The sequence below is a fragment of the Fundulus heteroclitus genome, chromosome 12 (genome assembly GCF_011125445.2).
Source record: "Fundulus heteroclitus isolate FHET01 chromosome 12, MU-UCD_Fhet_4.1, whole genome shotgun sequence".
Classification (NCBI taxonomy): Eukaryota; Metazoa; Chordata; class Actinopteri; order Cyprinodontiformes; family Fundulidae; genus Fundulus; species Fundulus heteroclitus.
Window position 1 is genome coordinate 13310441 of NC_046372.1, and position 23983 is coordinate 13334423.

General features: G+C 39.0%; 1 protein-coding gene across 1 annotated transcript in view; it reads left to right on the forward strand.

The window, feature by feature from the left end:
- The window catches only part of LOC105928390 (integrin alpha-2), a gene marked incomplete in the record, with an annotated part of 86527 nt that extends 69529 nt beyond the window's left edge, over positions 1–16998 (forward strand). Inside the window, 26 exon segments of the mRNA XM_036143996.1 lie at positions 1843–1929; positions 2715–2842; positions 2958–3106; positions 3216–3366; positions 4390–4555; positions 4688–4764; positions 5025–5163; positions 5403–5548; positions 5666–5809; positions 5914–6117; positions 7031–7161; positions 7247–7410; positions 8793–8944; positions 9044–9154; positions 9422–9507; positions 11277–11415; positions 11615–11698; positions 11788–11864; positions 11964–12047; positions 12141–12243; positions 12333–12443; positions 12607–12714; positions 13235–13348; positions 13443–13532; positions 13735–13851; positions 15877–16998. Coding sequence (XP_035999889.1) covers positions 1843–1929; positions 2715–2842; positions 2958–3106; positions 3216–3366; positions 4390–4555; positions 4688–4764; positions 5025–5163; positions 5403–5548; positions 5666–5809; positions 5914–6117; positions 7031–7161; positions 7247–7410; positions 8793–8944; positions 9044–9154; positions 9422–9507; positions 11277–11415; positions 11615–11698; positions 11788–11864; positions 11964–12047; positions 12141–12243; positions 12333–12443; positions 12607–12714; positions 13235–13348; positions 13443–13532; positions 13735–13851; positions 15877–15966 — 3152 coding nt within the window.
- Between the last annotated feature and the right edge of the window lie 6985 nt (positions 16999–23983).

The following is a 23983-nucleotide window of genomic DNA, read 5'->3' on the forward strand; positions in this document are numbered from 1 at the left end:
ACCATATCATGACCAATCACCCGAACTGAAGAAGCCAAGAGGAATTTGGTTAAGTGCTGAGGAACAAGAAAAAGCTTTACATTTTTGAACCAAAGCCAAAAAAGTCCCATCAGCTGTTTGACTACGGAGGGCACACAGGAAACATGTAAGAGAAGTTGCTCCAGTCGATGAGGCTCATGCTGAACTCTTTAGCTACATGCAAAACGCCATGTGGGGCAGGAAGGTAGCGCTGCACATCATCCTTAAGACAACCAGGGGCGACAGTGCTGCAGAGGTTAGGGAGTTTGTCCTGCAATTGTTGTCGGTTCAATCCCCCACTCTGATTGTCTCTGTTGGTGTGTCCTTGGGCAAGACACTTCACCCATGTTGCCTGCTGGCGGTGGTAACAGGGCCTGATTGCACCGGTGTATGGCAGCCTCCCCTCTGTCAGTCAGCAGCTGTAGCTACTAACATAGCTCACCACCGTCAGGGTGTGAATGACTAAACTGTAGTGTGAAGATTTTGAGGTCGTCAGACAAGTTGAAAGCATTCTGATAATTGAAGTCACTGATCAGGTAGCAGCATCATGCACTGAACGCCTTTCCTCAGCAAGGATAGGGAAGGTGATGGAAAAATGAAGGGAACTAGGTAAGCAGGTTATCTGTGCAATATTTCAGACTTTTGGCCAATAGGATAATGTCCATAAACATACACCCAGAGTTACAATAAATGCTTTAGATCAATGCATTTTCATGCATCAGAGTGGACCAGTCAAAGCCCTGGAAAGAATCTGTGACAACACCTGAAAATGAATGGTTACATGTGCTTTCTGACCGACCTGACTGAACCTGAGCTGTTTCTCCAAAGAAGAATGAGCAACGGTTTATGTCTCTAGATAAGCAAAGCTGGCAGAGACTTCCAACGATAATTAGTGTGAACTGTTGTTCCACAATCTGTTGAATCAGGGGAGCTGAATAAAAAAAAAGGCATGCTGCAGTTTTTAGAGTTTTGTTTATAGAAATTGAACTTGACAGTGTCATATAAAATCCAGGTAAAACACATTCAAGTTTGTTGTCGTGAGTAGACAAAGACACGTCGTGACCACCTTAGACAGGAAAAGGAAACAACCACTCGGTTAATAATAATAAATAGAAGATTTACGCACCCACAACTACAGGAGAGGGAGTTTTATTGAGCTTGCTGCGCTGAGGAGAATAAAAGGGAATGAGGCCAGCATCAGACTTACCAATCGTCATCCAGCTCAGCTCGACACACTTCTCAAATATTACAAGCCAACGGCCAATGACGACACTCATAACAAAGAGCATCTCCATTTCTTGTTCAGAGATCCTTCCAAGCTGTTGCACCCAGACTGTGGACCGCTCCGCCTCTTTCTCTGCTGCACTTGGACTCTGTGGATGAGTTTCAAAAGCAGCTAAAGACATTTGTGGGCTTTTAGCTTTGAGTTGAGCTTTTGTGATAGGTCTTTGTGACATCTGTTAAAATATGCTTCATAAATAGGCTGTTACCTTTTTTTTCCCCACTAGTAGGCTTTATTTGACAGCATAGTGACAGGAAAGGGGTTGAGAGAGAGGGGGAAGACATGCAGTAAAGGTCCAAGGGGATGGGTGTTAAACTCAGGAAGGCCACATCAAGGGCGGGGCCTCTGAACATGGGTCCCATGATCTACCGCTGCGCCACCACTGGACCCCTTCCTTGCTTTTCGCATTTATCTAATTCCCTGGATCGCACTGGAGCCTATAAACTGCTATGGAAAACCAAGAAAATGTATCAGTCAAGTCTCTTGCTTCTTCTTCTGTCGTCCCCTGCTGCAGATGTGTGGTCCTCTTTGGGGTCAGCGGTGCGGAGATCAGAACTTTTATCCAGGGATTTGCTCGAAACTCAACGCCCTCTTTCAGTCTCAACCTGCCTTCTCTCCTGCTGTTCAGAGTAAGCAACGTTTACGTTTGTTCATCTTATTAGAAATGTCTTTTTATTTAACGTGCTACCTCTATATTCGATAAATCTCCATTTGCAAAGTTGACAGTTTTGCTTTTTTAATGTCAGAAACGGACACCCAGAAAGTATTTCATTCACATTTGTTGTTTTAGTTGCAGCTGGCTTGAATTTTGCCATATTTCTTACTCATCTCAGTCCCTACCGTAACCAGGCCCACCAAACGATTCAGCGTAGATGCAAACCTTTTGGGAAAAGAGTTGCTATTAAAGAAAAATGCAATGCAATGCAAATGAAATGCAATGCAATTTCTGCCCCTCTTTCTTATTGTTCAGTCATGAACTTTGACCATAACTCAGAAATTGTACAAGAAATTCCAGAGGAGGTACATTTTTTTTTCAAAGCACTGTTTGCCAAAAGCAATTCTGAAAACAACCTTCCTATCAATTGATGCAGGAGTGTTAGTCTCATTTATATAAGAAATAATCATTGCCAGCAGATATCCTAACATTGTTAACTTAAAAAAACGAGCCTGTAAATATTACAAACTCCTTGTATTGCAGTTCAAACTGATGCAATATTCTCCAGCAATAAGAGCACAGTAAGGTCATCTCCTCAGCGTGTGACAGAGCACTAACCAATGCAGCTGTGGTTCAGACTCTTACTTGTGTCTGTATGAAGAACTTAAATCGTGGGCTGAGGATTAGCAAAAAGACAACTTCTTTAGGATGTCTAATCTTTTTGAATGCCGTTTTACCAACACTCCCTCTAATCTACAGCATGCGGAGGTCCGATGGACATTGTGATCGTTTTGGACGGCTCGAACAGCATTTATCCCTGGGAACCAATGACAGACTTCCTGCTCAAATTAATACCCTCGTTAGATATCGGGCCTCGAAGTACACAGGTGACTCTGACGCATTCAGACAAGAAGCTTGACCAATTGAGTTAAAATTACTTTTGTGCTCATTACTGAACGCCAGTGCTCCTTTTCATACCATTTTCTTTTTACTTCCTGTCAGATAAGTGTCATTCAGTATGGCGTCGACCCAAGGATCGAATTTAAACTAAATTCATACCAAACCAAACAGCAGATAATTGCTGCAGCATCCAGTATACAGCAGATATATGGTACAGCTACCAATACCTTCAAAGCAATCCAGTTTGCCAGGTTGGTTTGACAGTAATCGCAGTTTTCTTTTAAAATGCTTGCAAACTTTTCTCCCCTGTGAAGTTTTATTTTTCTGTGAGAATTTCCTCTGTTTCTAAACTCGCCTCAGGCAGCAAGGTTTTGCAACCACCAACGGCGGCCGACCTGGTGCTGCCAAAGTCCTGGTGGTTGTTACTGACGGGGAGTCTCATGATCAGCACCAAAGAGATGCAGTCATCGCTGAGTGTGAGAAGCAAGGCATCACCCGATTTGGCATTGCGGTATGAGACCAATTATTAACTGCTCTACAAATATAGCAATTCAGAATTTCTCACACGCAAATTTCCGATGGTTTTCTGAAATTCTAAAAATAAGAAGCCAGTTTTTGTGAAGCCCAGGATGCGTTAAGTGCCTTCAAAGTGATTTGCTTCCCGGCCAAAACTTAAAATAATATTTAATTGCAGCAGACCTAACTCACGCAGAAGAAATGTAGGACACATTTGATTGCATTTATTGAGTTTGAAAAATGACCCACATTGATAGACTTTTTTCCTTTTCACTAAAATCACATTACCAATCTGATTTAAAAAAATATCCTGTGGGAAGGTGACCTTAAGGAACTTGATTGTATCCATCATTTGGTGGTATAAATATGACATGACAAAGAGCCCCGTATCTCCTAGCCAGTCTTCAAAATGGGCAAGACAAGAGAAACTTTCATTTATGTAGGGCAAAAGTGTGACAATCTTCATTAACTGGAAAATGACTAAATGAACATAGCTACTACCCTATACCTCTCCATATCTACAGTCACAGCAACATAAATTAAGTTTTAAAACCAAGGACAAGGGTTAGGATACTAGATTACAGCTTTTGACACATTTCTACCAGGCTTGACAATCATGGTGCTGTTTGTTTCCCAATCAGAATCATGCATATTGTTATACAGTTTATACCAGGGATCCTCAGTTCTGTTACTTGAGTTCTGGTGTCCTGGAACTCTTAGAGGTGTCAGCACTTTGAATCGTCTTGTTACTGAAAAGTGCTATTTCAATAAGCTCGCCTTGCCTTGTCTCCGATCCAACACCTGAATCAAATAATCAGCTCATTAGCAGTACTCTGGAGAACTTGACTGCATAGCGAGGAGGTAATTCAGCCGTTGGATCAGGGACGCATCTTAAGGTTCCAGGTTACTGGACCTCGAGGACTGGACCTGAGGACTGATGGTCTCTACTGTCGTGCCCCTCTGCCTTGTCTTATTTTAATCCATCAAAGTTGGCTATTTCTTTCTTTTTTTTCCACAGGTGTTGGGTTATTATATCAGAAACAGCATAGATACCAAAGACCTTATCAAGGAAATCAAATCTATTGCCAGTCTACCCACAGAGAGGTTCTTCTTCAATGTGTCAGAAGAGGCAGCGCTTTCCACCATCGCGGGGACTTTAGGAAGCCGCATCTTCAACATAGAGGGTGAATATTATTCCTGTTTTGTTTTCCATTTGCTCTACATCTTCTCTAGGGAAGAGTCGGGAAGTGGAAAATGCATTGTTGATTCAATCCCCCGTTTTTAACGTCTGCTCTATAATGCTCCTTTCCCCTAAGGTACTGGAAAAGGGGGCGATAATTTCCAGATGGAGATGTCCCAGGTCGGATTCAGTGCGCACTACGCCAAACAGCAGGTGCAGAAATATTACAGCAGCAGAAAAAAAATAATTAACTGTTAATAGGTGTTTATGAAGGTAAATAATCTGGTCACAGAGTCTCAGGATCCCTGTAAGAGAAGATTCAAGAACAGTTTTTTTCAGTGTCTGTGTTTTTTGTTCTTTTTAATCACATCGGTCGTGTTTTATTTGGAAATTTTGTTTATCTAAAACCATAAAGAGCAGCATAATGACGGTTATGACCTGTTTGCTGTTTTTTTTTTTTTTTGCGCATCTAGGATGTGATGATGCTGGGAGCGGTGGGAGCTTACGCCTGGAGTGGGACTGTGGTCCATCAGAAGGGATCTAAGTCAACAATTTTCCCTTTCTCTGCATTTGAGGCAACGCTTCAAGATAGAAATCACAGCTCACTGCTGGGTATGCTAAGTCACTTTTCAACCGTGTTCCCAAAACTGAACATTCGCTGTACAATGTGACGGTGTTTTTGGAAGCTGTGTTTGGATGGACGTTGAATGACTGATGAGACTGATGTTGAGTTGGTGCAGGAATCAAGAATCTTTATTGTCATAAAGTGTGTTACAGTAATGAGATTTTTGATGAGAAAGAAATGGGCTTATATTTATATATGTATGTGTTATACTTGCGCTCCTGGACAGGCTATGCTCTCACCACGCTGACTGACGGGTCTACAGAATACTTTGTAGCCGGAGCCCCTCGCTCCAACCACTCCGGACAAGTGATCGTCTACACTGTGAACGCCCAGAAGCAAGCCACCGTTGTGGATCAAGAAAGAGGGAAGCAGGTGCTGACTTTAGACCATGTACTCACCCAGTAGATGCAGTGGAAAATTTGCATTTTCTTCTCCAACTGGACTGGTTTTGCAGCATGAGTGCTAAACGGCTGGAACTTGTCCTCGTAGATCGGGTCATACTTTGGTAGCGTGCTCTGCTCGCTGGACGTGGACAATGATGGGGTGACAGACCTGCTTCTGGTTGGGGCTCCCATGTACATGAGTGAGCAGAAGAGAGAAGAAGGCAAGGTCTACTTATTCTCTATCACCAAGGTAATGATGAAAACATATCCTCTTTCTTTAGGCGGTTTTGTTGAACTCGTGAGTCTGATCCTCGCTCCGTCAGCGTCACACTTCCTCTGTCTCTTCCTCTGCAGGGAATACTGAGTGAGGAGGGAGTCCTCAGCGGTCCGGCTGGAAATGAGAACGCACGTTTTGGGATGTCCATCTCTGTCGGCCCCGACCTGGACCTGGACGGTTACAGAGATGTTGTAGTTGGAGCCCCCCTGGAGGACAAGGAGAAAGGTGTTATTTACATCTACAATGGCAACAAGGACGGTCTAGCTAAAGAGTTCTCTCAGGTACGAGACGCAAAACTGTTGTGTATGAGAAACGCATGAAGAGTAGACTGTTCATACAGAAGTCTTTGGCGCCGAATCTGTGTATCCATTACAATGATAAGCTATGTTAAACTGTTTTTAATGGACAATAAAAAATAGATTAATCAACAATCAGTCTAAAATAGATTTACTGGGGATTTGATTAAACTAAAGGATGTACGTAAATAAACGTAAACAGACTTAACAGACTATTTTACTACTAAGGGGGACGTTTCAGGACTGAAATGTTGAAATCTAAAATATGTTTGTCATTAGTGTTCCTATGTTTTCTAAAGTTTGAACAACAGAGCTGGTGGCCTAATTTAATCACTCAATCATAATCTATTTATGAGTCACCTTTCATATAGTCAGGTGTAACACAGAGTGCTTTACAGGGATTAGCACCTGAGCCCTGAAAGTTTGCAAAGGACAAAAAAAAGGAGAATTAGATAAGATTCATAATCAGTTTTGATCCATAAGCGTCCAACACCTGAAGCTTCAGAATTAGAGTCGGAAACGGTGCCTTTATGTGTCAGACAAGGCTAACCAACTTGCATTTCTGCTCTGATGGCTCCATCAGCTCCAGCCCTCTCCTGGCTGGATGGAGCGTCTGCTTTCCGGCTCAAAACAGTGTTCTGTTCGCCACAGGTTACTCTCAAATGTCAAGCAGTACTAGTATCTCCTCCGTGTGGATTTTAGATTTTTATGGATTTAGAAATGTCAAAAAGTCAATGTGTGATGATCATGTACCCCTGCCCTTTTTTTTCCTAAACAAGTTTGACTTTTGGTGCTCTGCAGTTATTCAGTATTATTGAGTGCGTTTGACTAAAAATATTTTCAATCCTAATTCGAGGTTTGATTACATTTGGGTTCAACTGCTTTTATTGTTTCACAGAGAATCCCAGGCTCCAAGTTGGATCCTCAACTTCAGTATTTTGGAAGATCCCTAGATAGCAACAAAGACCTGAATGATGATACCATTCCTGACATCTCCATTGGTGCTTATGGAAAAGTTGTCCAGCTCTGGTGAGTTCAACATATACGAACTGTGTGGGAACATGGTCACTGGGAATATTTGGTAGCAGGTGACTGATGTTATTGTTAATTTCAGGTCCAGAGGGGTGGCAACGGTTACAGCCACAGCCTCCTTCAACCCGGACAAAATCAACATTTTAAACAAAGCCTGTGACATTAATGGACGCAAGCTTTTCTGTTTCGATGCAAAGATCTGTTTCAGTGCTTCATTCAGGCCCCAGAATCCTGTGGGACCCGTCGGTAAGCGAGATTCCTGAAAGTATCTTTGAAGACTAGAGTATGCAAAAACAGCCAGTGCTGCTTTTGTTTTTACTTTTAGCCTTCTTGTTATTGTGAATACTGTGTCTAGGTGTCATATTCAATCTATGTGGGCATCGAAAGGCATGCATCCACAGGTTGGAAGTGTGCTGAAGAAAAACAGATCCCCTGTGTCAGTACCAGATAAGGAAGACTAAATTGAGATTGAAGAGTTAGGATTAAATATGCTATAATGTATAAAGAGGAGAAAAGGTGTGAGCCATTGGGCTGAAGAACTGCATACAAACATCAGTGGAAAAATCTGAGAGCACAAGCATTTCAAAAATGCCTAGAAGGGCAATAAAAACACTTCAAATCTACATTCAACAACGTAAGTTGGTGGTAATCTTTTCATTTATCCTGACAGCACCAGCATCCGAACATCACCATAGATCTGGGGGTGAAACTAGAGCAAAAAAATATATAAATAAAATAAATCACCAAAAAAGTTTTGAAATAAGCCATCGTTTAAAGCAGGGGTGTCAAACATACGGCCCGCGGGCCAGATCCGGCCCGCCGAACAATTTAGTCCGGCCCTGTGGCAAAATGCATTATCATTATAAAAAAAAATAAAAATAAAAAAATAATAATTTCCAGTGTCCTGTCCGGCAATGCGGCAATAAGATGCTACAAAGAGCTCATCAGATTTGACTTTCACAAGTGGACAAGATAAAAGGAAGAGAATGATAAAACAACCATTGAAGAAAAACATGTACTTCGTTTAATTGAAAATATGCAGTTCATATATTGTCCACGAGGGGCGCTGTGTTTTAATTAGCAGATTAAGCTTCAGGTGTGGAAAAATTCAAATCATTTCTTAATTTTTATCTGTTTGATGTATTTTGTCATGCAGAACAGTGTTTTTAAGTTCCAAAAAATGTGAATAAATGTTTTTCAACATTGTATAATCACTGTGATCAGTTCTTATGCATAATGCACAAGTAAATGTTTAACTGAGTAAAAGTATTGTTGAAATTGCACATACTTTTCTTAAAAACGCTGAGGTTATTCATAATATATTGTGTAAAAGTGAAATTAACTTAATATAAGAATCAACAACAAGTCCACATTTATTAGTTCTATTTAATCTTGCAATGAGTTTACTCGTGTGGCCCTCTTGAGATAAGATTAAGCTGTATGCGGCCCCTCAACCAAAATGAGTTTGACACCCCTGGTTTAAAGTATAAGCAATTCCCAGAAACGTCTTGTCCATAATGTCTACGATTTAGAGTGCCACAATACTTGAATGTCAAACACAATCAAATATTTCCAGATTTCCAACAGTAAAATTTGCTTTTCTTTTCATTTCTGTTTTTTTATTTCAGATGTATCTTACGCATTGACTCTGGACGCTGACTTGATGGATTCACGGGTGACTTCAAGAGGACTGTTTGCAGTAAATAATGAACGCTACCTGAAAAAGAAGACAAAAATATCATCTTCGCCCTCGTGTGAAACGCTAAAGGTTTACGTTCAGGTAGGCTTCACCGTCACGTCATCCTGAGTCTAACGTGTCTCTATTGGTCTGATTTGTGGAGATTTAGACGTGCATTGCTCTTTTTAACGTATCCAACAGGAAACGCCAGACTTTGTGAACTCTCTCAGTCTGAAAGCAGAAGTTGAGCAAGAAAATCCAGACGCGAACCCGGTCCTCAACAACACCTCTCCCAAAGCCTTTGAATTCTTTGTGAGTAAGAAATAAAAGAGAAACGCTTGTGCGATAAATTGATTTTGTTTGTGGATCACGTAAACTTTAGGCACACCTACGCTTGAAACTATGTACATGCGCAAGAATTGCTGCCTCTTAGTCAGGCAAGTTCTGTGTTTCACTCAGCAAAAGAAAAAAGAGATGACAAAAATAAGTTTCTTAAAATCATATTTTTCAACTCATAATGTGATAATTAAGACTATAGCAAAGCCTCTTACTTAATGTAGCGGTCCTCTATGTTTTCAGATCCCTTTCACCAAAGACTGTGGATCTGATGAAGAGTGTGTTAACGATCTGGTGCTGAGTGTAAAGACGGACAGTAAGGGGTCCAGGTAAGAATAACAGCTTATTGCTGTCCGACTTAAAAATACTTTTATAGGTATAATAGGTTTTTTTATGTCACATTTAAAAGTTCCCATTTTAATTTTCTCTTATATTGTCAAAAGGTGTGGCTCTCTATGGGCATTCTCGTCTAGCTTTTAGACCTTATAGACCTGTGATGCGTTTGGTTGTGATTCAGCTGGTAATTTGGTTGTTGGCTCATACGTGTCTCCAGCTGAGTAACATCAAATCATACCTAACTCGACTCAGTGAGTGGACTGAGGGTTTAAGTAATAACTAGGAGATTGTTTTGTGAGGATCAATGTATAATTGTTCCGTGTTCCAACATGATGGACAAAGCCGCTGTTTACTGACAAAGTGCTGATTAAAATGATGAGTCATGTGTTCAAACACCATGTTGACGTCTTCCCCTGATACAAGTCAGCCTCCAATCACTGTAATTTCCTGACAGACCAACAAGTGTGAACCGGTTGTTATTGTGACAAGGCTTGGCGTGGTATCGACACGCAGCGCCCCTCACGCTAACTGCCAGGCCCGGTGAAGATGTGGACAAAGGCTTTGGAGTAAAACTTTTGTTGCTGTGGCGTCATCTCAGACTGGAAACTTACATCTGCCGTCTGTTAACTTGGACAAGGGGCACATTATCCCAATATTGCATCTTCTTCACTGGCTCCTTGTTTCTTTTTTCTCTCTGTGCTTCTGGGACTTAAACTGAAACTGTGCTCTTTGGTGAGATGAGAGTAAGATGATGTTTTTCCACCACAAACTCTCAATTTGTCTTTCACATAAAACAAATGAATGTGTCGAAAAGAGCCTAGTGTTTATTGTTAAGTATGGTGGCTGATCTGTGATGCTGTGGGCCCGCTGACCTTGTTTGGACTGTCAGGAATGAGAGGACATTTTTGGATTAAAACTGGTGGACCCCTTCGTATGTGGTAGCCACAAAGTCTTTAAACAGGAAAATGGTCCAAACAATCTGGTCAAAACAGCGTAGAAATAGGTCTTCAGATGCAAAACAACAACATTTGTCAAAACCATCTGAGACCTGAGGGCTAAATCTTGTTAAATACCTGTAGGGTGAGGCGCCGTGAACAGAGCAGAAGAGAGGACCCGGGACTCTGGAAGATTTAGGGAGTTGGAACCTTGCAAAATGTTTAAGTTAACACCAAGTGTCTTCTGATTGGCAGAAAATGGGGTTATACAACATTTTGACAGCAGGGGTGGTGATAACTGTGCCACAAGAAGAAAAATAGCATGGCTTTTTTCCTCCACTGACAAGCAGAAGATGGGTGGATTTATTTAAAGGCCTTTCCTATGTTAGAACTTGCTGTAAAACAGAAAAAAAATAACCTGTGATTGACTTTTGTAATGGATAATAGCCATTTGAATTCCTTCCTATTGTCTTTGTTTTAGATTTGTATGTTAAACTGCCCAATAACCGCACAAATCAAAGCTCATACATTTGTTTGGTCAGACTTGTGAAGTTCGGCTTACTCATATTAAGTTAATTATCTCACATCAAAGGAATTGAACTATTTCGGAGAGAGCTCGTCAAAGCTTTTAAAGATTCAAGCGCGTTCACCGCCTCTATTTTTGTTCTGAATGTTTGGTGCATGCACGGTTCCTAGTAGTTATGACTCCCTCAGTGGGATTATGTTATGTTTGTGAAGCAAAAGGGGATAAAAGCTGCTTTTCAAGTTATTTGCATTCAGATTTTGCAGGAGTGCTTAGCAAAGTTCCTCGTGCTCTCTCCTTGCAGCTCAAATCCCATTCAGGTCAGCAGCAACAACCGAGAACTGAAATTCGAAGTTGTTGTGAAGAATAAAAATGAGAACGCATACAACACACAGGTCTCGGCCACCTTCTCCAGCAACCTCTACTACTCCTCCGTGTTTCCTGTGAGTATTTTAGATTTCACTATTTGAGTTTATTCACGAACGAGAGACTAGTTGATATAATTGTATTGATAAGAGCAAAACAAATTAAATGTGCTTTGCATACACTCTAATAATACTGAATTTAAAGGGCATTCAGTGTCAAAACAATACAGTCATTGTAATAAAACTCAAAGCTGTAAATATTAAACTTTATTTGCAGACGGACGGAGTCAAATGCACATCAACGCTGAAAGAGACGGTAACCTGTCAGGTGGGATATCCAGTATTAAGGAAAGACCAGGAGGTAAATAAGAATACAGTTTTCAGACTAAATTTAGTTTCAGTATTCATTTCTCAGACCACAATAATTAACACCCTGTTATTTCCTCACAGGTTAAATTTCAGATCACATTTGATTACAGTTTTGATTACCTGCAAAACCAAGCAGAGGTGACATTTGAGGCCAAGAGGTGCAAAGATCTGGAAAGCCTTTTAATTGAATATTAATGTTTAAATGAATTCCAAAGGAGATAACAATGATAATAATATGTGTTTATGAATATGCGCAGTGATGGAAAAGAGGAAAAACCTGCTGACAATACCGTGCACTTATCCATTCCCGTGCAATATGAGACAGGGGTTGCTTTATCCAGGTAAGTCTGTAATCTTATCCCAGTTTAATAGCAGTATGAATCTGGAGAATGGACGCTCGAAATTGTTTAATTTTCTTTCCTTTTGTGTCACAGGCAGTCAAATATGAACTTTTATGTGGCAAACTCAACTAATCAAGTTGTAACAACGGTGAAAACTCTGGATGACATCGGCCCAGAGTATAATTTTACAGTCAAGGTGCAGTTACTAAATCCAGATGAATAAGTGTCATTGTCTCATTTATAGTTTTTCTTGATTTAATAAGTTTAAAAAAAATGTGTTTAAAGGTCTCATCCGGAGTCATTCCTATCAGCCTCCTTTATCTCACTATAAGTCTGCCAGTGTCAACAAAAGGTGGAAATCAGCTCCTATATTTAACCAGCGTGGAGACGCAAGCTGTGAGTGGTCCAATTCCACATCTGATTCGATTTAGAAATATGATAATTTGCATCAAAATAACAACCCATACTATAATCTCTTTGTTGTTTTTATGACCAGTGTAGTTTTCATGAAACAGAGTTTGATGTCTATATTATTGATGGTCATGTTCTCCACATGCAGGGAGGATCTGTCAGCTGTGACACCAGCCTAGTGAATCCTCTGCAGATTGGTGTCAAAAACCAGAAGGTTTCCTTCTCAGAGGAGAGCCTCAGAGGCACGAAGACATTGGTGAGTTGGAGACTCTTTTATAGGTTTCCATTGTTTGGTGTTCGTGTTGTTTTATTTGTGCGGTTATGTCATTTCCAGTTGTAATTTCATGCTAAAGCGTCAAAGTCTACAATCTGCATTTTGTTCTTTTTACCTCTTTTTGCACATGAAAACAAAGAGGTACAAACTGGAATTAAATCAACAAAGTTGAAGTTATTTTTTTTATTTTTTTTAGTTTTGAAGTAATTCTTTTTTGAAGTCATGTAAAAATTTTGTGCAATTAATTCAAATGCATTTACCCTAATTCCTCCTTGCAAAACTTTGGTGCCCTTTAATGTCCTCACATTTATCAGCTATATGTCTAACCACTAGAGGGAGCTGAAATTATTGAACAAATGTGTCTTATATTGATATTAAGTCTATTGCCAGTATGCGTTTCGTGTAGTTTAAGGTGATTACATCAAACTGGTCTCTTTTCCTCCTCATTGTTGTTGCTATTGCTATAATCTTTTACTGTTGTTTTTCTTTTTGCACCTGACAGGACTGTAAAAGTGCAAAGTGTGAGAAAATACAGTGCCTCCTTAAAGACCCTGAGATCAACAGCAACTATTACGTAAAGGTTAAAACAAGAATCTGGAATGGCACATTTATCACGGTACAATCCCTGCCTAATTTTTCTTCCCTCTTTTTAATGTCACTGATAGTTGAAATTAAACTGACGCCTTAAATCCATGACTTTGCCGCGGCAGGCTTCATATCTGAGCGTAGATCTGACCACCAGCCTGGATGTGGAGACCTCCAACCCAGACCTGCTCATGATCCGACACAAGCATCTCGACGTAAGTTCACGTCGGGCTTACACCAAAACACAGCGTTTGAATCTGCTGCATTTGCAAACGTACTCATGCAGGAGGATTATGATTATCTTTTTGGGCAGGGAGCGCATTTTCTATTTTTGGCAACTTGTTTCCTTCTCCACAGTCTGTTTTGTCTATGTGAGGTAGATCTTACCGTGGCTTTACCAAAACTCTTTGTGTCCAGCTGATGATGACGGTCAGCAAACCTGGAGAGAAAGCAGACGTTCCCGTCGGAGTGATCGTAGGCAGTGCCATAGGTGGACTGGTGCTGCTGGCTCTGCTTGTTGGACTGCTGTACAAGGTAAAGAGTTCCCTGAAACCTTAAAGAAAATGATGAATAAAAGCACTGAAAAGGTTCGCTACATGGTGGATGGCAGAAGCAGCTCCTCTGAAAAACAGTTGGTTCTATTTAAGCGTTTTTAGTTTCTTTATCAGTATTGTTTCATGTCTTAAAGAGAACTTAATATTGTGTAGATGCTACGACTGAAGACAAAAAAATGAAACCTAGCATCTGTTGGGTCTATCTAAGCATATTGAGTTGATTCAACATCATTGTTTCATGTACTTAGGTAACATAATATTATTGTGTAGTTACTACATAATCAGAAAGATTTGCACATTACCTCGATTTAAACTGAATGGATCAATTTAAGTTTACTCGCAACAGCAGGGATCCTAAAATGGAAAATCCCCATCATGTTATCTTGTGTACTGAGCGACAGATGTGACTTTGTGTTCAAGAAGATGTTTTAACTAATCAGAATTAATGCAGAGAGAGAAAAAAAATAATTTTCCTGAAATAATCTGTTACCACGGTTGCACAGAACGCACTGCTGGTTCACGTGAGTTGTGTGCTTGCTGCATACGAGCATATTCTCCTCACCCGTCTGCTAGCCACTAAACTTAACACCATGTAAGCCTAAAAAAGTCAGGGGGACATAATATTTCAGGTGAAATAAATTTCACACAACCCAGGAGCCTTGATTCAAATTCAAAGTCCAACGGCATCTTTTCCAATACACCGATCAGATAGCTCACAGGGTAAGAAGACACCTTTAGTAATTTACAGACATGAAGGACAACCAGTTCATACAAACTTTTGAATCTTCATCTTTTTTAATGTTTTTACCTTTTGAATTCCATAATGAGAGGGAAAAAAACAGTGTAACCCTTCTTCATTGCCTGTTTGTTTGTTTGTTTGTATTTTTTATGTGTACTCTTAGCCAGAGTGGGCAAAAAGAAATTTCACCACAGTAACACGCGGTGAGAATAAAGAACCTGTGACATGCAAAAAAAATAAATAAAAATCTTTGTATTTTTGAATCTAATTTACAAGTTACAGGATTGAAACCAGTGAGGTTAACTATACTTAAAACCCCGCCCCTCAGTTTTAATTGATTGTGTCGTTTTGGAGGGAAGCCATTGAGTTGTGTTGAAGTGAAGTGACCAAATCATCTTGAATTAACACATTATAGACTGCTGAGAAAAGGTTGGTGTGCAACCAACGTCCACTATTGAACGAAGTAGATCCAAGGTATTTTTTTTTAGTGCCGGTCTGAGCAAAAAGCAACAATTTACTTATGCAGCCCCTTTTTTAAAATGTCAAAATCAATCTTATTTGTATTTTAAAAAGGCAGCTTTATGCATAGTGATTTCTTTTAATAAATGAGAGAATTTACGTTTAAAATATACTCCTACATTTTGTGCCTTACTGTGCAAAATCCTAGAAGGTTTTGTGGTGTTCTTTATATTATACAAAAAAGAAGCTCATTGTTTTATCTTAAAGTGGTTTAAAGCAACTTCTTTCAGAGTTTTGTTTGATTTTAGACTAGTTATACACTCTTTTAAATCAAGTGCGGAAAGTTTCCACAGTGGTTGATGTAAAAAAAAAAAAGTCTGTTCCCTGAGTGGCATACAGGCCTTAATGTCCAAACTCTTCTGCAAAGTTCAGCAGCAAGCTGGGCTCAGATTGTTTGGTTATGCATCTTTTCAAATATGTCAACTTTGGACATAGAAATGAGAGTTTCTGCCGTGAGCTATAACTGAAAACTCTTTAGATGTTATAGTTGTAAAAACGGAACACTACACAATATGCTGCCAATGCAAAATACAAGGAAAAGACATCCTAAATACAAAGAAATTTTGAAAAAATAGATTAATATGCCCCAATATAACAAAAAAGTTTACACTTTTTTTTTAAACAAAGGATCAAGAAATAAGAAGTCATGTAAAACGTTTACATGCTACTGGGTACTGGAGCTGAACTAAACTGCATTTCATGGATCAACTTTAGTACAAAATTAATCACCGTGTTTTTACTCTCCAGCTGGGATTTTTCAAAAGAAAGTACCAGCAGCTTCAGAAGGAGGATGACGAGGACAAACAGAGCCATGCACATGTTGACGAAGTTCTGTGAAGAGAGACCCCTCAGCCTTCTCTCCATCTGTAACACTCCAGTGTTGCTTTGGCACGGCTAAAGTGCAAACAGATCCCAACTGAGACACTGGAAATCAGGCACTTTAAGCAAACAGAAGCTTGTATGTTTGAGGACGAGTGAGATTAATCTCTTTATCCCTTTTGCAGAGGATTATTCTTATTTTCCTTTGTGAACTGTAGAGATTATTGACCTGTATGCACTGACTGGTAAAGCTTTGTAGCTCTTTATTTCAACATGAATATTAAAGTCAGATTTTTAGGCTGTGGGTGGACTTTACAATATCATGCAAATCTGCCATGTGGGGTTTTACACTGTAGCTGCATCCTATTTATGATTTTGTATTGTTTGTTTTCTTACCTGCTTGCTACGAGCAGTTTGTGCCACAAAGTGACTTGGGAATTCAATTTCACATCTGACTCTCAGGGCTAGTTTTATATTTAGAGTAGTGACATTAATTGTTTAAAAGCAGGAGAAAAAAAACTGTCAACTAACAGCACCCTCTATATTTATTGGAACTCCTTGAAATGTAGGAAAAGCTTTTAAATAAATTCATCTAATAGCAACTATATCATTTTATGCCAAACAAGCTTTGTTAACCTCTATCTGACTGAGTTTTTTGACAAAATGAACTTTTGTCCTCACCCAGCCTGGTTTGCCACACTTCCAGTAGTTTTATTCTGTTTAATTAGTGCTCTGATCGTATAAATGGGTACGTTTAGGTCAACATCAACTTGAATGGCATGTTCTCTTGTCTGTTCCCTTTTGAGGAGTAGTCAAGAAGAATGGGGCTGTGTCAAATCATATTTGTATTCCTAGGAATCAGGAAATCTTTGGGTATTAATAAAGCCTCCTCGATCAAAAAGTTCTTCTGTACTATAGATTGAAGTTGGACTCGGACTGACGGTTGGATTTTACCGTGTGAGATTCAGCTACTGCGATCAAAGATGGATTTATTTTAGAAAAACATAAATACGGAGCGTGCTTTATGTTATTGTTATTTTAGTTTGTACTGTATGTGAGAGCTAAGCACATTATTTTTGTTGTATTTTGGTAAAGCTGGAAATTGATACGCTGCTATTGATCATATTTGTGGTACTTATTTTGTATTGTTAGTGGCTTGACTCATCAACAACTTGTTAAGGAGTGCCGGCCATAGTTTTTAGTTCAGTTAATAAATGTACAGATTTTCCAGGCAGTCAAATAATATATTTCCATTAAATATAACAGTATAATATAGGCCTGTTTCATACACAACAATGTGGTTATTAAAATGTAACCCATTCGAATGTTTCATTACATTGGTCTGTATCATGTACCTCTGTTGTGCTCATGTCTTCAAGTGTTTATTTCAGAGCTCAAAGCTTATGGTGTAATTTATCCGTGATGGTGCATCATGTCGTCGTTCTCGTTAGACGACTACACACCCAACTTGTATGTGTTTTTTATAATACATATATATATATATATATATATATATATATATATATATATATATATATATATATATATATATATGTGTGTAAATAGTTTTGATAATACCATTCTTAAAGCCCACATTTCTGTGATAAATTATTTTTAATTGGTCCGATATAATTTTCCAGTTTTAAATATCATCTTTTTTTTCATTAGCTGTAAGCAGAAAATCCTCAAAAAGGCTTGAACACATCAGTCTTTGTGCAGTAAACCTATATGATGTGTTTCACTTTGTGAATCGAGTTACTGTAATACCTTTTTTAAACGACATTCTGATTTACTGAATATGACTATATTGTGTACTTTGAAAATGTGCATTAGCACGATTTTGACACAAGGTGGCAGCAAAAAGCAAACTATATTTTCTCTAAAAGAACATCTGATTCCTGTGACTTGGTACAGTTGTAAATAAATCCTCATATTTCTTATTCCTTATTTGTCTCCTTTGCTGTTTCTATCTGGAACACAACATTTAGAAGTCCTGCGTCTTCTAGGAACACTGTATTGAGATCCAGATCTCCAACAATTTCCTCCCATGTTTGATTGCCATGTTCTCCCACCGTAAGCTTGTTCTCTCCCTTGACAGTCCCTGGAATGCCTTCCTGACTGTTTTCCTTCTCGCAGAGTCAACACTAGCAAGCAGCAGTCTTTAATATTGATTTTCTTTTTTTTTTTTTTGGACCTAGCCAAATGGAATATGCCATTTGTCTTTAATAAGTAGCATATTTCTCCAGGAGCTTGGGCCCCGAGCCTCTCCTCGTCGGAGGGGGGCACAATACAGGGTTTGACAAACGGCCGGGCTGCACTGTTTCACAATTACTCACGCGGCGCAGTGTTGTGAAACAGCTGTTAGACTCTATGTATAGGTGTACAGGGAGCGATGTGGAAATACTTGGTGAAATGAGATACAGCAAACGTTTTTGAACACGTTTGCGAGTTCATCCTTCTGGGATTTTCTTCAGATGACTGGCAACCACGGGGCCAAACAAACGGCCCCCACCACAGCGGGATGATCACTGTCGAGTTGATGCAACATGGATGTATTTCAGAAATTATATCCCTGCATCTTTTATTATTATTATTATTATTATTGCTGACCTTCATGTGTACTTTCCTAAATTTAATCCACATCTTTCTGACTTTTTCCAAGGCTTCCAAGTTGAACATTGTTTTTAGTAAATAAGAAGATACGTTACTATAAATAGGAGAGGGGGAGGGTCTCTGCTTGTGGAACGTCAAAGTTTCACCTTTTTGCAGATGATGAGGGTCAGTCTCTGCTACTAGCAGAGGAGATCAAACATCCTTGGGTCTTGTACCCGGGTGACAGTAGGATGAAGGAGGAGATGGATGGACAGATCTGGCCTTCGTCTTCAGTAATGTTAGCATCACTCCAGTCGGTCAAGGTTTAGAAAAATCTCGGCCAAATTACAAATATATAGGTTTTCTGATCTATGTTGTGACCCTCACCTAAAGTCATGAGACATGGATCATGACTGATATAACGAGGTCGTAGATACAAGTGGCTGAATTAAACTCCCTCCATGCGGTTCTCCTTACCCTGCCTCAGAGACAGAGAGAACAGGGACAGGAGAACCGCCATCCAGAGGTAGATCAGAGTAGAGGCACTGCTCTTCCCCATTGAAAGGAGCCGGTTAAAATGGTTTGAGTATCTGATTTATAAATATATTTAGAAACGTATGTATGCATAAACCCCTCTTTTGTCCAGAAATGCTTGGCTTCCCTCAGGAACCTGTTGCACACAAAACAATGGATGGATGTGTAGATGTGCAGCGCTGTGATAAAGTTTTAAACTTCCTCTGATTTCTTAATATTTATCTTGCAAACTTTAATATCGTCTTTTTCAAATTTGCATCTGTTAGCTCCTTCAGGGATTTTTGAGATCTTTTCCACTTCTTTTTTTGTCCAATTTTTTGTCCAATTCTTGTAACCTTACCCCAACAGCGTATCACGCAGTCACGCTACCTACAGCAGAACAGCAAGCGAAAGGCGTGTCTTTTAGAGAGAAAGACGGAGGAAAAAATCCAGCCAAGACCTGATGCAGGACCAGGGAGACACAATAAGACCTCAATGGATCGCCGGTGCAAGTTTGCAACAGACCATCAATCAATAGTAGCTTTCACCAAAAAGTCCTTCTGGAATCACTAATTTGGTACTAAAGGACTGTGTCAAGCCGCTATGTTGCAGATTATATATATATATATATATATATATATATATATATATATATATATATATATATATATATATATATATATATATATATATATATATATATTCTTCCTAATGTATTCAAACATTAGGAAGAACTGAGAAACCTTAAATATTCCAAAAACTGAAATCTAATCAATCATATGCGCTAGTAAACACATGTACAAAAACTATTCTCCAAAATTAAAAGGATTTGAACTTTTTCATAAAAACCTAACCTGACAAAGCTAGCAGTCACCATTGATGAAGCCATCTCTCTGGAACACCATAGAAAACAATTACTGGCTGCCAGCTTCTTCCAGCTGCACAACATCTCCAAGCCCTGAACGACGGTCTCTAAATGAGCTTGAGATGTTGATCCATGCTTGTGTTTCATCTCATTTAGACTACTGTAACAGTCTGTTCACCTGTCTAAACAGAAAGGAGCCGGCCCGTCAACAGCTGGTACAAAGCTCTGCTGCTAGGATCCTGTCAAGCAGTAACAGAAGAGCCCCCCCCCGTCTTAAACTCTCTCCGCTGGCTCCCTGTAGCTCATCGTATAAACTATGAAATTCTGGTTCTGACATTCAGAGCGCAGCATGAGCAGGCCACTCCCTACATCTGTGACTTGATTCAGCCTTACAGGCTTGTAGCCTGAGATCCTCAGAGCAGAAAATGCTGATTATCCCTCAGACTCGCTCTAGGACCCGAGGAGACAGATCCTACCAAGACTGTTGGACCAAGACTGTGGAATGAGTGGCCATACCTGCGACCACTGGACTCTGTTAATGCTTTAAAAAAAATCAATTTAAGATATTTATTTTTAAAACAAGCATTTTAGCCTCACTGGTCCCTGGGCTGCTATGATTGGCTCTATGGTGCTATGATTGTTTTTAAAATGTTCTTTTAATTGTGCTTTGTTTACTATTATGCACTATTATGACTGCTGCCTGAGAACGGTGCTATATAAATAAAATGTACTTTATTACTCTTGCAAAATAAGCATTGGACCGCTGACGAATAAGCCTTTATAATACAAAATTTTCATTCAATGTAATGCAAATCAAATTATCTCATAAGTCAAACAGATCCAATTCACATCCAGTTATTTAAAATAATGTCCGGTCCTATTTTAGTTCAGATAAATCCACCTTTTCATTTTTAATAAAGTCCAGTAGAATCTGGCCTTAAAGTCTCAAGCAGGAGGTCAGAGAGGATAAACTGCCTCCTCCTTTGTTTGCACGTACTTTGCTTGCTGTGTTAGAGAAACAGAATTGACAGGAGTTTGAGTCAGCTCAGTGACGACCAGTCCTGACTCATTTACTTTTTATTTCACATTCTACAGTGACGTGAAAACGCATTTTAACCTTCAATGAATTATTCTGTTTGTTTTTTTTCCGTGTCTCACAACCAGACTAGATCAAATCAATTTTATCATCAAAGATAACCTGAGTAAATACAAAAGCGAGTTTTCAGAGTTTTCAAATTATCACTTTCTTTACTGAAGCGTGAAAAGGGGAAATCTCCCTTTTTGAAATTATGAATTAGCTGTAATTTATACCACATTTTTCCCAACTTCACTAAATCCCTTAAATAGAACCAGTCTGACATTAATTAGGCTAAAAAATCTCAAACAGAGAAATATCATTCCCTGATCTAAAGAATCGTTGAGAAATAAAGTACATTTATTTAACAGTTTAGAAAGAGTTACAAAGCTCATTGTGAGGCTTTGTGACTATAGCGAACCACAGTGGAAGCATGACTTGTCCAGCTGTGTCCGTATAAACTTAACTCAAGCATACTTTAGGCATACCTGACAACAATAATCCAGTAAATTGACCTTGGATCAAAAGGAGATTTTCCATTACAGAAACAATTTTATTGTTTACAGGCTGTTGTCAATTATAAACCCTGAATATTCTTCCTAAATTTCACCTGTATACTTAAAACAAGAACACATAAACCTATTGTTTTTGTCTGAATCAAGTCTATCTGAAAAACAAATCAACCTGCGTTTAACATCGTATTACTCTAAGATGAAGGAGTTGTCTTATGAGCCAGTGCTTACCAAGTAAACATTATTGTAATTTTTTGAGCTGCTGGTTTCTATGTCTGTTGTTAACAAAACAATCTTTGCATTGAGTTTGTTTACTATGGTATGTTATGTTTCACATTCATGATGTGTCCCCCACATACACCAGCGTCAGTGATGGAGCTCCACTAGGTTCTCATCTAGGCCCAGTTTTGTTCTCCATTTGCGTCAAGAAAAAATAAAAATAAAAATTCCACCACTATGCTGATGAAACCGAGCTCTATTTCTCCCTGAACCCAGATGAGTCCAAACAGTAGTCCAGCCTATAGGTTTACCAGGTATACATAAATTCCCAGATGAGAAACAATTGTTTCCCCTTAACTTTGTCAACTTGAAATATTGTTCAGGACCCCAAAAGTTCCCATAGTCAGTAGCCACTCTGCACCACCTTACTCATACAACCCATGATGCTTTGTGTGACTAAATTAAGTGCATGACTTGCATTCTAACATATAAACGTTGGAAGGCAGTATCTTCTTTTTACAGAGCAAATATAGATAAAAACATGTGGGAATATAAACTGTTACACCTTAAATGGGACAATGAAATCAAAGCTTCCCCTTCTTCTTTCAGAGATAAAAATTACACATATATAATGTATATATGTATAATGGTATATATATATATATATATATATATATATATATATATATATATATATATATATATATATATATATATATATATACATATACATGGTAAAGGGTAAAGGAATCTGCCGATCGTAAAGATAGATTCCAAGTCAGTTCATTCCAAATTGATTCCACTTGTCAAACTTTGCAGTAATCAAGTTTTGTTTATTATGCAAGGTGGTTAAAACGTTTTCTATCTATCGTTAACAGGAAAATCGTAACTTTTTTTAATCTAAAATCGAACCGGTTGGTGTGCCGAGGAGTGCTGTTAATCTTTTTCAGTCAATCATTCGTCATCCAAAGTTTCTTCTGTGATAGGCTGTGGTCCAACCAAAGATTGGGGTCTTACTGACACAGTGAAGGGATCAAACATGCAGAGTTTAGGTGGTCCCCTCCACGTTAGCTCCTTCACCTACTCCTGTCTCGGTTCCTTGTTTGTTGGAAAACGACGGAAAACAAATCATCAACCACAGCAAACCATTTCACATTATGTGAATGGTCAACAAACACAAGTTACAATTCATCAATTTAAAGGTGGAGTTGGGAACAGTGAAGAAGTACTGGAGCCCAAGAGGGACACTGCATTAAATGTGTGATGAACAAAATAACCAAACAAAAATAGATTTTAGGTAAACTATAAATCACTTTGAAAATGTGCTCCACGTGATTAGCCATCAAAACAATCCACCATATTGCTGCCGACTGCTGCTGTCTTTGGAATGGTTACATCCACAATAAATCGTAATGCAACACCATCAAGATAAAGTACACAGGTTACACACTTTTGACAGTTTTACCACATCATCCAGTATCACCACCAGGAACCTTGGGGGTCACGCTTGATCGAGACCTTTCTTTTACTACATCAAACCAGTTTTTAAAACAACCACCTTCCACCTGCGCAACATCTCATAAATCAGGTGCATCTTCACTTAATTGAAACATGCAGCCTTGCCTGTTGCAATTACATTTGGGTAACAGGTGTCCACAGAGTTCAAGTTGATATAGAGTAGCACAGCTAGGTCTAAACTGTGAAAGGCGTCGCGTTCGTCTTTTATCGCCATCTTTACATCGGATCATTTGACAATTCCAAGTTCAGTTCCAAATCTTTCTTATTACATTCAAAGTGCTAAATATCTTAGCACCATATTAGCTGCGAAATTTACTCAGTGCTAACCACCCTACACCCCCACTCTGCTCTCAAGTCTATTCATCATCCCCACAATTTCTGGGCATAGGCAGAGCTTTTAGTTTTCAGGGTACTCTCCTCTGGAATCAGCTTTCTCATTGGGTGTGGGATGCTAACACAGGTCAAAACTTTCCTAATACAGAATTTGTATTCAGTGTTGATTCATTCCTCTTGTACATTTTACTGAATGGTTTCGTGTAGTGCATCCCAGATTTCTATGTTTGTTAACAACCTATTTTGTTCTTCACTTTAAATTTTTTATATCATGGTTTCTATTTTCCTCAATTTGCATTGATCTATTTCATGATCAATGACTCATATTTTAATTTGTTCTATCACAACATATGTTTGTTAACTTGGTCTTGCTTTGAATGTTGTGTTATGAGTTTGACTTCCAAAAAG